The following is a 15,440-nucleotide window of genomic DNA, read 5'->3' as shown; positions in this document are numbered from 1 at the left end:
CCAACATTTTATATATATTGCATGATTGACTTGGTAAATTAAACTCTTCCCATCTCAAAAAAGAGTGTATTGAGTGAGATTCTTTTGTTTTGTTTCTCATTGAATATTAGCCAGACCTTCAGGTTAATGTTCAACATCAGTCAACATCAGTTAAATGCCCAACAATTAACTGTACCATATAGCTTCAAAGAATGTTAGAGTCATAAAAGTCCTTGGCATCAACTAATCTAAACCCCTTAATTTTATAGATGGCAGATTCAAAGTTAGGGAGAATTTAAATGTGACTTGCCAAAGACCCACATCTGTTTAGTGGCAGTCCCTGTCCATCTTCTGAATGCCCAAGTAGCTTAATTTTTGTGAACCACTAATGTCCATCAACAGTATTTAGGATGAATTTTAGCTTCTTCCGCATAAAGTAATAAATCAATTAATATTCAATCAGAAATTTGAATTTTCCTGAAAGATATAATTTCTGTAGATTGCAACAGATCTTGAGAATACCTTAAAAGTAATTTACTAATTAGCAGGCTGTATGCATTGACACATCTGTTGACAATCTAGTTTTTTCTTACTTAACTGATTCCAGGATCTACATTACAGACCCATAGCACATCAAAAGGCTGTTTAAATTAACCATGGGATCAAAAGATTAAATATGATTATAATTTATCATTGTTCATTTAAACATGTTTTCATGAACCAACAATGTCATGTCAGGTAAGAATCCATTTGTTAAGTAAACACCTCTCATGGTTGAGAATAAAAATGTCAACACAGGCAAAATACACTTTGCAAAAGCTTGATGAATATTAACAGATTTCATTACATTATTGTCTTTCTTGTTTGAAGATGACCCTTAATCATAATTTTCTTATTGTGATAATATGATTGAAAACTCTTGTTACCAACAGTCCTTACTTTATGCTGTTTTTTGTAATTATTAGCTAATAAAGTAGGACTTTCTGACAGGACAGTGCTATGCTTTCTAAATGCAACTTGACTCTTTATGATGGCTGATTAGTTTATGGATTATTTTCCCAATAGCTACTTATCAGATTTAGCACTCAGTTTAGGAAAAGGCTTGCAAAAAAGGCATTCATTGGCAATCTTACCTGGAATTTTGGACAATTTTTATTTTATTCTCCTGGTGAGAAGTCATGTTCATGATATAAATAGTAACTGGTTTGCCAGTTCAACAACAACTTCTACCTTCATTTTGAAGATACTTATTTTATTTCATAGGCCTATTTTCTTTTAGCAATGACAAAACAATGGGATCATTCTGTATTCTCCATTAGATTATTTGTATCATTAGTAAAATACATTGCAGAGTAACTTGAAAGGGGATAAAAATGAGTGCATTGTATTTCATAGCAAATATTTAAAATTGAAAAAATATACCAATATAATAATATTTAATGAGGGAAATGTTGCATGCAGATGTCTGTTTATTAATCCCCTCAAAGGACTATATTCTTTTATTTATAATATGAATTTAATATCAAAACCTCCTATTTTTAAAATGGATTTTTAAGGTTTAGAATGTGAAAAAACCTGCAATTTTAAAAGCATGGATTAAGGTTTGTAAATATACCATTTCCCCTCTATGAGCCTCTGTTTCATCACCTGTCAATTGAGGGAGAGTTTTGTTAGATAATCTCTAAGGCTCCTTCCACTTTTAACACTCTGAATCTTTACATGCTACTTCCATGAGTCACATGGTGATCATATTCTGTATAGTTTTTTATGTAGTAGCAAAATGGAAACTAGGGTCCAAGTTATGTACCTTGCATGATGCAAAGGAACCTAATTTCATTTTAGCTATTTCTAGGTCTCTGTCTAGGCACATTGGTGACCAATTTCATTTTCATTGCGATGCATGAGTATAAAAGTCACATACTGTTTCTTAACTTAATGCAAAGGGTATAAGGAATGGAAGGAGAAAAATACAATTTTTGTTGTTGCTGTTGTCATTTGAAATTTCCACAGTGTCTTTGCACATTGGGCACCATTTCATTTTTATTGCATTGCACTGAGAGCAATGTCACATTTCATTAAGTTAACACCAAGTTAGTAAAAAAGAAAAGCAGAATATTTTGCTGCTATTACTGTTGTTTGAGATTTCTGTCCTGTAGACACTTATTTTTTATGGCGACGAGTTATTTCAATAGGGAAATGCATTAGGAAAAAATGTGGCTTTTTAAGCCAAATTAGCTGCTAATTTAGGTTTTGACCTGTGGTTTTGTATGCTCTCTGGGTAAGTAGGTCAATCTACTAGCACTGGAAACTCTTTTATGATCAATTGGCCAAGTAAATAATAAAACTCAAATTATCCTTTTCTAGACTTGCCATGTTTTCTATTAACTATAGGGAGACCAACCAAGTGCCTTAGCAAATTGTTTGGCAACCTGAGTTGCCATGTTTTAGGGACCATCAAAATAGTGTACCTTAAAGAAATAGTATAACTTAATCACATAAATGTTGATCTTTCCTTCCCTGAAGTCAGCTCTTAATATATATGGGCTGGAAAAAGCCTCTTCTCTACTGGAAGTCTTACTGAATTTCAAGTATCGAGCCCTGGCTTTGTTATCTTGAATAAGTCACTTTTCTCTTTAGGGCCTCAGTTTCTTCATGTGTGAGTTGAGGGTATAGTTATAGATGATTTCTGAAGTCCCTTCTACCTACAATAATAATAATAATAATAATAATAATAATAATTAAAATTTATGATTGGCAAAGCATAACTCTTGAAGGAAGAGGCTATCCTCATTTTACACATGAGAAAGCTGAAAATGAGAGATTCAATGATTTGGTCAAGGTCAGACAGCTGGCACGTGTTTGAAGCGGGAACTCAAAACTTTTGATTTCAAGTCCAGTTCTCTATGCCTTGAACCTCCTAACAGCCCTTTGATTTCCAATTCCATGAAAGTCAAAGTCAAGGACTGCTTTAAATATAAAGCCCAGCACATGTGAGATGTTCACTAATGTCTAATGCTTTGTCCCGACGATGGTAACTATGCTAGTTAGGTACTTGAAGTCAGTGCCAGATGAATACAAGGTTTGACAGTTTCTACCAAGCTGGAAAGGTTCTGAATATGCCCTAGTGACATATTGTATGTCTGTCACCTCAGGAACAGCATAGCTAAATTAGGAAAGTCTCATCACCAGAAGTTTGGCTACCAGGTAATGATTTTTTGGCCGCAGTAATTCATGAAGATTCTATAAAGGCATGGAAGGGTTATGATTTCCCCCAATGGAAGGAGTATTCCCACTAGTGAAATCACAGACCTTTCAAATACTGAAACTCTGTGTGTCAGATAATATGCTAGTGTAAGTAACTAAGGTCCAAGTATATAAAGACTGAGAGAAATAAACAAACAGATGTTCATAAGATAAAGGAGAATATAATGAATGCATGAGAAATACAAAGTATTATATATAATATAATTTAAAGCTTGGAGAGACCATAGAGATCATTTAATTCAACCCTATTATATATAAATGAGTAGAATCCCAGATGTAAAATGACTTGTCTAGGATCACATAGGCAGTAAGTAGCAGAGACAGGATCTGAATCTAGTTTCTCTGATTTCAATTTAATGCTCTTTCCTCTAAACCATCCTGATATTTAAGAGGGTTATTATTTTAAGTTTGAGTGGGGTGGACCAGAGAAGACTTTACTTCCTGGATCAAATGACATTTGGACTAAGCCTTTGGAGAGAGTAATGTTCAGTGCTTAGTTCTAGAACTACAACAGATATTAATAAAATAAATCTGTTCATAGATGCCTTGTGTTGAACATTTTTCAATAGGTTGACTATTCTGAGAACAAGGTGAAGCAGTAAAGCTGTATGGCTGTGTCCTGGGCTGACCTGAGGTATAATAATGTATCATGACATGTTTTGAGGGGTACCCTATACATAATCTAACCTATCTGAAATTTTTACCCTGAATCATTTCTTTAAGTTAAGGTATTGTCCACAGAAGTACTATGTTAAAGTACAAATATATTCCCTGGGATGAATAATGTATGAACCCAGTAGCACCTATTAATACTTTAGGATAGTATAATTTATCAGACTAGCTAACTACTTGGGACTTATGTCCCAAAACAGAAGAATTTTGAGGTATATAACAGATTCTCCCTTACTTATTTTCCTTTTCTCATCTCACTTTGCTTTCTTGTCTCCATACATCTGCACAAGTCTGTGACTTCCCTATGGACTCCAATTGTATCTCTGATTACTTGGTCTTCCCTTGTGAGTATATATTTTAGAAAAGGCATTGAAAAGTAAAAATATCCATAAGAAGAAAACCAGAATGGTGAAGAGTTCAGGCTATATAAAGATAATTTGGAAAAGAGAAGATTTAAAGGGGACATGATAGTCATCTTAAGGTATTTGAAGGAACTATCATCTGAAAGGTGACTTGTATTGTTTGACTCCAAAGGACAGACCTGGAAGCAATAGATGGAGATAAGTAGGAAGTAAATTTGGGTTTAATATAAGCCCAAATTTCCTAACAATTGGAGTTATTCAAAAATGGAATGAGATGCATCCAGAGGCAGTGATTAACTCTTCAACAAAGGTCTTTGTGTCAACTAGATGGGATTTCTGGAATGCTTTCTAACTTTGAAATTTTATACATAACTTACTCTTTCTTCAAGATTCAGGTCAGGTGCCACCTTTTCTATAATCTTTCCTGATCCCGAGCTGAGATTAAATGATATTAAACAATAATAATGCCTGGACATAAAAGGGCATATGAAAAAGAGATTTTGTTGGAGTTAGAAGTAAGATTTGGTATCTTAGTGGATATGTTATAGTGGATAGTGTTGAACATAGTCAGGAAGACCTTAACTCAAATATTGCCTCAGATGTCACTATCTTTCTGATTCTGGCCAAGTCATTTAATTTCTATCTGTCTCAGTCTCTAAATCTATAAAAATGTGGATAATAATAATAGTATCTATTTTTACAAGATTGTGAGGATCAAACCTTAAAAACTAGTATCTTTCTAATTATATGTAAAGACAAATTTTAACACTCATTTAAAATTTTTTTTGAGTTTCAAATTTCCTTCTCTCACCTTCCCCCTCACTAAGATTATAAATACTTTGATATAGGTTATATATGTGCAATCAATTAAACATATTTCCATATTAATCATGTTGTGAAAGAAAAAACAGGACAAAAGGAAAAAAAACATGAAAAAAAATTGAAGTGATAAGAAGTGTTTTGGCGTTGAAGTAGAAAATTAGATTCTTCAAATGAAGGTGATATTTGCCTCAGTGGGTTTAATCTGAATTATATGTAAGTATGATCACTGATTATAATTACCCATTGTTTAGTGGGTTTTTTTTTACTCCACTAAAGTCTACTCTTATGTCTTCTCATGGTTTGGAAAGAACCCTTTGTTCTTAAGGCTTATGCCAGTGGAACATAAGCTCTTTAAGGCACATAATAAGTGCTCAATAAATGCTTGTTGACTGATTGATTGACTATCAAATTGTAAAAACTTTGGCCTGGTGAAAGAATGTATTTTGTGTAAGGCCCATCCCTACAGAGTTAGAAATAAGATTTTTTTTTTATCCCAAAGCAACTTGTGCTAGGCATAAATGGATCCCATTATAGTTTGAAGATACTCAAGCCATTTAAATGTTTTGTCACTTGTGGGTATTCTTTCAAAAGAAGATATCTATCTCTGTATACTTCAAAATTAGTAGGTGAGGGAAACCTTAAATTTCATGACTTTTACTCCAGCTTTAATCCCTGACCAACTTTCCCAGAAAACTTTATGGGATCATATGTTTATAAATTTAGAGCTGGAATAAACTTTAGAGATTATCTAGTCCAAACACCTCTTTTCTAGATGAAGACACTGAAGATCAGATGTAAAGTGGGAGAGGTAAAGTATTTGGTCCAAGGTCACAAAGAGGTAATGCTAGAGTTAGCATCTAAACTTAGGTCAGTTGACTAAAAATCAAACATCCTTGTAAGTGAATCATGCCTATAAATTTCATTATATAGTTTTTGAGGAATTATAAAATGGATATTTTGAGTTCTTCTCTCAAACCCAGAGTGACCATTAATTAGTTTTGGTGGGTTTGCTAGACAATGTCCATCAAAGAATCATGGTAGACATTTACTACAAAGGCCAATACTGATTTATTAAAATAAAACAAAACAATACCTCACACCCAACAAAATCAAAACATGTATATGCATGAACATTTTCAGTTCTATCAAGGGTTGCCAGACTATTTTAATTTCCCTGTCTTTATTACAAGTGCTATGGATATATAGGACATCCCTAGGCTTGAAATTTTAGCCAAGATAGGTTATTAACTGTTCTTTGATCTTTTAGATGAAGTCTAAAATCAAGAATCAAAGGTATTTGGGGTCTGCTTAAAATATTTGGGGAATATAAAGGAAAAAATTAGCTATAAACTTTAATAGGTTCAAGAAAGGAATACTCAAATGATTCCTATTCATATTTTTGTTATTTATAGTAAATACATGACAATGATATTGATACTATATTTTTGGAAGTGCCTAATGCTGTATTCTGAATACAGCAATTAATAACTATTTCTGAATTAAATGGAATAAAATGGAGAAAATCTATGAGTAATGTTCTTTTTTTTATTATGTATTTATTTATTTATTTTTATTTAATAGCCTTTTATTTACAGGTTATATGTATGGGTAACTTTACAGCATTAACAATTGCCAAACCTCTTGTTCCAATTTTTCACCTCTTACCCCCCACCCCCTCCCCCAGATGGCAGGATGACCAGTAGATGCTAATATATTAAAATATAAATTAGATACACAATAAGTATACATGACCAAACCATTATTTTGCTGTACAAAAAGAATCAAGCTCTGAAATATTGTACAATTAGCATGTGAAGGAAATCAAAAATGCAGGTGGGCATAAATATTGGGATTGGGAATTCAATGTAATGGTTTTTAGTCATCTCCCAGAGTTCTTTCTCTGGGCATAGCTGGTTCAGTTCATTACTGCTTCATTGGAAATGATTTGGTTGATCTCATTGCTGAGGATGGCCAGGTCTATCAGAACTGGTCATCATATAGTATTGTTGTTGAAGTATATAATGATCTCCTGGTCCTGCTCATTTCACTCAGCATCAGTTCGTGTAAGTCTATGAGTAATGTTCTATGTCAGAATGGAGAACCTGTTTTCTATTGAGGTTCTTGAATCCCAAGAGGAAAATTCCAATGAGTAACACTTAAAAGTAAAGTGTAATCTACTTCAGGATTTTTTTTGATAATGGTCATCATAGAATTTAGAGTCCTGAGGATCTAAGAGGTCACCTACTGGGTGCATTTTAATCTGGTTCAGGTTATATTTGATAGTGTTATGGGTTGCATGTATTTGGTGCTTCTGATACAATCCAAATCTCTCATTTTTCAGATGAGGAAGCATAGACCTAGAAATATGATATGACTTTGCTAAAGTCATATAGGTATCAGGTGTCCAAAGTGGGATTGAATATAGACTCCAGAGTAGAATCCCAATGATCTTCTCTCTATATTAAAGTGCTTCTTATTGAGAAAGAGAGAAACTAAGTGTTCAACTTGCATATGAACTAAAAAAAAAACTAAAGAATTGCTTTTATTTCTTGTATAAGTTGAATAAAGCTTTATCATCTATCAAACTGCTTTTTTTCCCAAGGAGAGAGGGAGTGAACTTGGAACTCAAAAATGCAAAAATGATTGACAAATTTATTTTACATATAATTGAGAAAATTTAATGAAATAAATAAAAATAATTTTTAAAGTTTTCTCATCAAAAGGGAATATAAAACTTTATTTAATAAATACAAGAAATAATATAACCAATTCATTTGTTCCACATCATTATTAGTCATTAAGGGAAAAAGTAGGAGGAAGAAAGAAAGAAGAGATTCAAAACAATGGGAGGGAGAAGAAAAGAAAGAGATGAAGAAAGGGGAAAAGAAATAGGGAGAGGTAGAGTTTGAGAGGTAAAGAGTAGGGAAAGAATACTGGAAAGAGAAAATGAAGAACAGGATAAAAAAAGCCAACTTTTCCCTCACCCAATATCTCCTTTTTGTTACCTACACCTCATTATGTAGTTCTTTTCTGCTTTTTAATGAACCTATTCCACTATCTGCCCACTAGCAGTTTACCTGTCCTTTTCTTTATTTAGTATTTTGAATATTGTGACCATTATTACTATTACAGTCACTATTTTCTTCACTACTTATTCTTCTGCCAAAAACCATTTGTTGCAAATTTTTTGTAGCAGCATGCCTATTTCTTCCCTCTCCACCTTGAAGGGAACTTCTCAGAGTGATTCAATGATATATCTATGGCTTGGTGGAAGATAGGCATCTTGCATGAGTTGCTTAGACAGTACAAGGTGAAGGTAAATTCTTTTTTAGTAGTTATTACATCATAGTATTTTAAGCACAATAATAATTATAAGTTATTCTTTCATGCTTTGAGAGTTTGTTAACACACAAAATATGAATATTTTCTGGATTTAACTAGCTGTCTGAAACACTGAGTACCTTTCTAGGCAGTTAGGTGGCATAGTGGATAGAGTACTGGATTTGGATTTAGAACACCAGAGTTTGAAACTAATTGAACATGTTTGACAACTCCAGTTGTCTGGAAAGTTTTTTTTTTTTTAAAGACAATCTAAAGGAATCAGATGAAGATCTCATCGAAGAGCAATTGAACTGTCTGAGATACTAGTTATATAACTCTGGACAAGTTAGTTACCCACTGCCTCAGTTTCCTCTTCTGCAAAATGGGTAATAATAATAGTGTCTATTTCACAGAATTGTTATGAGGATCAAAAAAGATGACATACGTAAAATGTTTTTTTTTTCAAATCTTAAAATGCTATATAAATGCTAGCTAATATTATTAATGATTACCATTATTTCTTTGGGGATACTGTAGTCATGATTGTATTTAAGCTTTAAACATTTTCCCCTGGAGTTCTGGGCAGCAATGTTATGAAATAAAGGCAACAAGAAAAATTCTTATCCCTCCCTTTTGGGCCAGGTTCCCACAGGACTGAAATGGGTATTGGTAAATCCAATGGTGAGGTTCATTAGGCCCTACAGGATACTCTTTGTTCTTTGGAGTAGAGGGTTATTACATTAGACTATAATGTTGAATGTCAGCCTATTGAAAACAAGACCTATTTTTGATTCTGTTTTATATTCCCATCCATCTACCATATTAGATAAAGGATTGCTGAATTGTGTAACATCTGATGCTTTTCAGGACATTTGAAACTCATCAGCTTTTTGGTCTTCACAATTACCCAACAAAGTACATAATATATTTCTTCCTATTTTACAGATGAGGAAGCTCATACCCAGAGAGGATGATTTGCCTAAAGTCATGTTTCTAGGAAATGAATGAGCTTGGATTGGAAATCAGGTCTTCTGACTTTACAACCATTGGTCATTTTGATATAACAGACCTGAGTTAGAGTTTCTTCAATTCTAAGCCCCTATACTCTCAAGTTACTAATAACTGTATTTATTTAGATATAAATGAAATACCTGTTTTATTTTTCCTGTATAGACATGCCCATGCTGATAACCACATATTGTATTTTATCACTTGTGAATGATTTTGAAAAACTAAATGAACATGTTTGACAACTCCAGTTGTCTGGAAAGTTTTTTAAAGACAATCTAAAGGAATCAGATGAATATGTCATCAAAGAGCAATGAGATGGATTCCCAGGATTCTAGCTATAGGAGAATGAATTTATAGCAAAACTCTTTTTCTATAGTGTATTTGGTTCAATATTACTCTGCAAAAAGCTATATTATATACATTTCTAAAGTACTGTACTTTATTTAAGCAATGATGAGAGAGGAAACATGTCACGTTTCAGTTTCCTTTCCCTTGTTAGCATATTAGGATGCAAAAAATCCAATAAAATTTAGTGCAATATTTACCTTATATTTTTATATTAATTCTTATAATACTGAATTCAATGTAATATTGTTTTACTCATTGAAAAATGAGTCAAGTCAATAAATAATCATTATTTAAGAAACATGTATTAAGCATCTACTATTTTTCAGGGAATTGTGCTGGAGGCAAAAACATGGTCCCTGCCCTCAAAGAATTTACTTTCTAAAGGGGAGTCAAAATGCAAACAATCATATTTATACAAGATAGGTGCAAGGTAAAGGCAAAATGCTTTTTTTCTTTTAAAGGAACATCGTATTCTATCCCATTTCCCAATAATTTAAAATATTTTACCTGAGGTTCTTTTAGTGACCAATGTTTAACACACCTATGTCAAGACGAATCAGTCAACCGCAGGAGTGGAGCAAAGAAAATTTGTCTATAGAGAAATTAACCCAATGATAACTGAGTTAATCACCCATAGCCTAAATTTGTCTTCCAAGTTGTTCTTCCATTAGGTCAGAATTTGACTTTGTGGCTGCATTTCCTAAGTGGGGAAGAAACAGGAACAAAAGGTGGACGCTGAAAAAGAAGAAAATTTAGGCTTACCATGAGGAGATAAAACCCCACCTTTCTAACAATTAGAACTGTTCAGACCTGTAATAGATAGCCTTGGGATAGAGTAGCATTTGTTTTATATGAGATCTTCCATCAAATATGAAATGACTACTTGTCTGATACATTCAGAAGCAGATATTTTTTCAGATATGGAGTAGACTAAATGTATGATGTCTATTTGAGATCTGAAATTGAAGTACAGAAAAAAATACCTGAATTAATCTATTGTATGTATTTTAAAAACTATATGTTATATGTATGCCTATAATTTAACATGGTAATACTGTTTTGTCCCACATGTCTGTATTATTTTCTGAACTTTTATTCTTTTCTTTCTATTTTTAGTTTCACTGGGACTCTACTTCTTTTTTGTATTACAATCATTACCTCCTGCTCTCCCTCCAACATTTCTGCTGCTCTACCACGAATGCAATTTTGTGACAAATCAGTATGGTTAAGTAAAACAAAATTGGTGGTATGTTGTTCATACCTGAAAATGCATGTCTCATTTTATTCTCACAATCCATAATCTCCCATGACTTAAGTTACATTCTTCCCCATTAGTCTTCTGTAGTTGTATTTGGCCAGTTATTGTATTTGTTCTGAGTTCTTAAGTCATTTAAACTTGTTTAAATTTACACTGGTGTAATCATTGCATAGCCTCCTGGTTCTGCTCATTTCATTCTTTATCAATTCAAATAAGTCTTCTAAGGTCTCTGAATCTGTTTATTTAATAATTTCTTGATACAAATCCAATATAATTCTATCATTTTAAAATATGACCTTTTGAAACATTTTATTTAATATTTTGCATTGCTATTCACTATGGAAATGATTATGCTTAGGTCTGAAAAGGAAGCACATTGAAGTGAGCAATTATTTTGTTTTTTGCTGACTCTTTTTGCAGTGTGATTAACTTTTCATCAAAGAACTTAGATGCTGTGCCATTTGGTCCATATACATTAAATATTGATACTATTTTATTATCGATGGTTCCTTTAAGGATAATATAGTTTTTATGTTGGGTTCTGAGAGAGTGAGGCTAATGACTTTGTATAGCTCTACTTCACTTAAATCCAATTTGTGTGAAAGTCAAGATATCTTTTGTGATGTCATTGTTCCACTTTGAGAACAAAGTACAAATAACATGTTTTTCCTGCTTTTCCTTTTTAACAAAGACTGTTTATTTTTTACTATTGTCTTGTCTAAGATCATGATAATTCCCCCCCTTTTTTGAATTTGCCCAGAGAATAATAAATTATGCCCCAGCCTTTCATTTAACTCTTTGTGAATATGTTGCAAATGTATTTTTCATAAACAACAAATTACTGGAGTCTTCTTTCTAATTTATTGTCCTACATTTCTCTGTTTTATGGATCAGTTTATCCCATTTGTATTCACTTTTATAGTTTTTAATTGTGTATTTTCCTCCATTATGATTTCTTATACTCTTTCCTCTTTATTATCTACCATTTCTTTCCCCAAAAGAGAAGGATGAAGAAAGAGAAGGCAATAGAACAACATGAGTAATATATAATTGAAATTGCCTGCTCCTACTTCTTTGCATTTTTTCTCTCCCTCCCACTCCCAATCCAAGTTCAGTTTCTACTTTCTGTGCACTTTCTTTATAATGCTCCTTTATGATCAACTATCTAAGGCTGAAATTTGTTTTGCTTGTTATTATTCCTTTTCCAATTTCATTTTCTGTTTTATTCTTCTCTTCTTTATTTCCACAAGCACTTTTTCCTTTACTAAAACCAACAAAACTAAACATAACCAGAACCTAATCCTTTATTTGTGTCATTTACCTATATCTATGACCTTTGACATATAGATTCAGAGGGGAGCACTTTTCTCTGTTAGAATGTAAGCATTTCATCATTTGACTACTTCCAATTTGTCAAATACAGTTACCTTTTAAAATTCTCTTGCCTCCTATATTTGCATTTAAAAGTTTTCTCTCAGCTTTGATTTTTTTTTTTATCAGGGATGCTTTAAAGTCCTCTATTGTATTATAAGTTTTTTTCTCCCATAGGAAATAGTAATTCTCAAGTACAGTAATTTCTGGATAGATGAATCTCAATTATCCACAGTATGCCATTATATAAAACACCAGGTAATTTCAACATTCATTTACAGTGGGCTTCAGAATGATATTATCCCTCCAAATCCTTAATAAATTAACTTTATAATTATGCTTTTCTTAGGGTAATATTGAAATTAGTATGTTTTTTCTGAGTGTCCACTAGTTGATGGAGGGGCAAGTGACCCCAAAATATGTTCATTGAAAGAAAAAAGCCAGCTCATGGATATTTCCCATAAGGATAATAATATTAATAATAATAAAATAACACTTGACTATGATCCATCATTTTTAGCCCATTAAAGACACTGTATTCTTTACAATTTATATAATTTGAGAGTTCATTGTGTCTCCAAAATTCTTTTGTTGATAGAATTTGGCTATTCTATACTAAAATGGTCATTAGATTATCAATTCATGCCAACTCAGGTTTTGAATTTGTGTTTACTTTGATTCTTATTTTTGGTTTGTACTCTCTTTTCTATCTTAAAAAGATCCATTTATCTATTCTATATCACAGTTAGGTCAATGTTCAATGTTCTTTTCACTATACCACACACTCTCTCAGGCTTTCTTCAAGGCACATCTCAAGTATTTCCTGGACCCCCAGTTAGTAACATTCTTTCCTCCTTGAAATTATTCTGTATTTTTTAATATATTCTTTATATTTGTTTATTTAATTTTGTAATTGTATCCCTCCAAAAGAACTTAAGAGCTTTAACTATTAATGGGATTATTTTATTTTTACTTTTGTATCCTTATTGTCTGACATGCTGTTTTGTATATAGTAGGTTAATAAATGTTTGTTGAAATTGAGTTGAACTGAATTTGTAGAGTCCTAACTGGGAAAATTTTAAATGTCTTGTGTTAAATAGAGGTATACTCTTGTACTGGCAAAGGTGGACAAAGCTATATATATATTTTTTCCATTGCCAGTACACTGAAATATCTATATTTTATATATGCATGTATATATAAAATATAGATATTTCATATACATGTGCACACAAACATATATACACACAAAAAATATATGTTCACATGCATGTATAGATGTAAATATTTATTCATTAAACTTTGGAGACCTCCTCAGTAAATGATATGTGGAACTAGGGAGAAAAGAAGAAAAGAGTCTGAGAAGAAATAGAGGAAAAAGGTGAGGTAAGGAAAGGGATAGAAAAAAGAAAAAAATAAATGAGATGGCCTAAATAGTGTTTGTTTACATTATAGCTGCATGTGGGCCTCAGGAACTGTAAGAAACATATGGATGAAAGGTAATTAAGTGAAGGAATAGAAATATGTTTTTCTAAGAATAGATCACTCAATCTGAATTTTAGTTTTTGGGAAGCAAGGTTTTAGGAATGCTGAATATGACTTCCTGTTTTAATGTAGAGACTCTCACAGAGTTTTATAAAACTAAACTTCATAAATATTTTGGATATTAACTCACTCATATGACTCAACCTTTTGATGAGTAAAGTGTAAATGAATCAGAAACACATGAATTAAATAGCCTTTGAAATACACATGTATTCAAAGTCTGAAAGAGGAGGAAAAGTGCTTTGGCAAAATGTGTTTTGGGTTTTGTTGAATTCAAACAGTAAAAAGTTCAGGATATGAAGTGATCCCCAAATGCAAACAGACTCATTCATTCCTGATTTAAAATTCCAGTTATTTGACTTTACTTAATAATGATCCATCAAATGACAATAAGAAGAGGTTTATCTATAGAAAAAGCAAGCTAAAATATGATTCTTCTAGCATATTGTTCTAGAATAATAAACATGATATTGGTTTTGCATTAATTTTTGGTGATGAGGCAGCAGTGAGAGAAACTGTTTTAGAAGGCTGATGTTTTATATTATTTCTCTTCCACCCTCCCCCCCCAGCTCTTGAATCTAATATTTGGTCTCAGTACACAGCCCTAATAGATATTTCCTTGTTTATGCAAAACAATAATCAATGATGTCAGTATAGCTCTGGAAATAGAATTTCTTACTTAACATGTGTTTACTCTGCTGGCTTTGAAGCAGTAGAGCAGAAAACATTGCAGTTTCTTGAGAAACACCAGTGATTGCTTTTTATAAAAGGTATCAGCAGCAGGATGGTGAGAGTTTCAATAGATATTTTAAATATAGAGTAAATTTCTATAATCATGGATATTTGGTCAGTGACCTCAAAAAGATCCAAAGTTGAGGGAGAATTAGACATAGTAAATATTAAGGTATGAAAGTTATAAGAAGAAGAATTACTACATGGTCTGGTTTTAGTATTTTCCTAAAGTAGTTGCTTTTCCTCCATATATCAATTTTAAATCAATATTATATCATGGGGCATAATGCTGCTGAAGGGCACTAAATATTTTAGAATATTACAAGAAAGAGTATTTGGTACATAGTAAATACTTAATAAATTTTTATTGGTTGATTTCTTGTTTATTCAAAAGTCTAGGGGCTACATATACATACATGTTTAGATATGTATGGTCGTATGTGTGTAATAGTCTTGTTGTTTTGGATTTATCCCATTCTTACTTTCTCCCCTCAGTCACTTATTTTTAAAACTTGATAGCTTCAGTAGGTGCTTATTTTCATGTTCTTTTCTAGGCTCTATGTCATTCTGAGGTGGAATTACTCACTCAAACTTGTCAGCCCTTTATTTCAATCCTTTAAAGATCAATGATTTCATCATTGCAGGTATTCCCTTCAGTGACAGTGATGGAATCCCTTCTATGCTTTATTACATAATATTCAAGAGTTACTCTGGCCAAAACTTTGGTCACCCTGTAGCCAACATGGTAAGAATCA

General features: G+C 32.3%; 1 protein-coding gene across 7 annotated transcripts in view; it reads left to right on the top strand.

The window, feature by feature from the left end:
* LOC116423435 overlaps nt 1-12,039 on the top strand; it is a 52,973-nt gene extending 40,934 nt beyond the window's left edge. For 5 of the 7 annotated variants that reach the window (XR_004234054.1, XR_004234051.1, XR_004234050.1 and 2 more), the window contains one exon: nt 9,366-12,039. Coding sequence is in view for 1 of the 7 variants with exons in the window: in XM_031967553.1 (XP_031823413.1) it covers nt 10,106-10,209; nt 10,896-11,079 (288 nt within the window). In the remaining 6 variants the exon portion in view is untranslated. The remainder of the gene's footprint in view (nt 1-9,365) is intronic. The other 2 variants (XM_031967553.1, XR_004234053.1) reach the window with 2 other exon arrangements.
* The last annotated feature ends 3,401 nt before the right edge of the window (nt 12,040-15,440 follow it).

The sequence above is a fragment of the Sarcophilus harrisii genome, chromosome 1, assembly GCF_902635505.1.
Source record: "Sarcophilus harrisii chromosome 1, mSarHar1.11, whole genome shotgun sequence".
Lineage (NCBI taxonomy): Eukaryota > Metazoa > Chordata > Mammalia > Dasyuromorphia > Dasyuridae > Sarcophilus > Sarcophilus harrisii.
The sequence above is the reverse complement of the archived record's forward strand: the minus strand, read 5'-3'. Positions and strand labels throughout refer to the sequence as shown.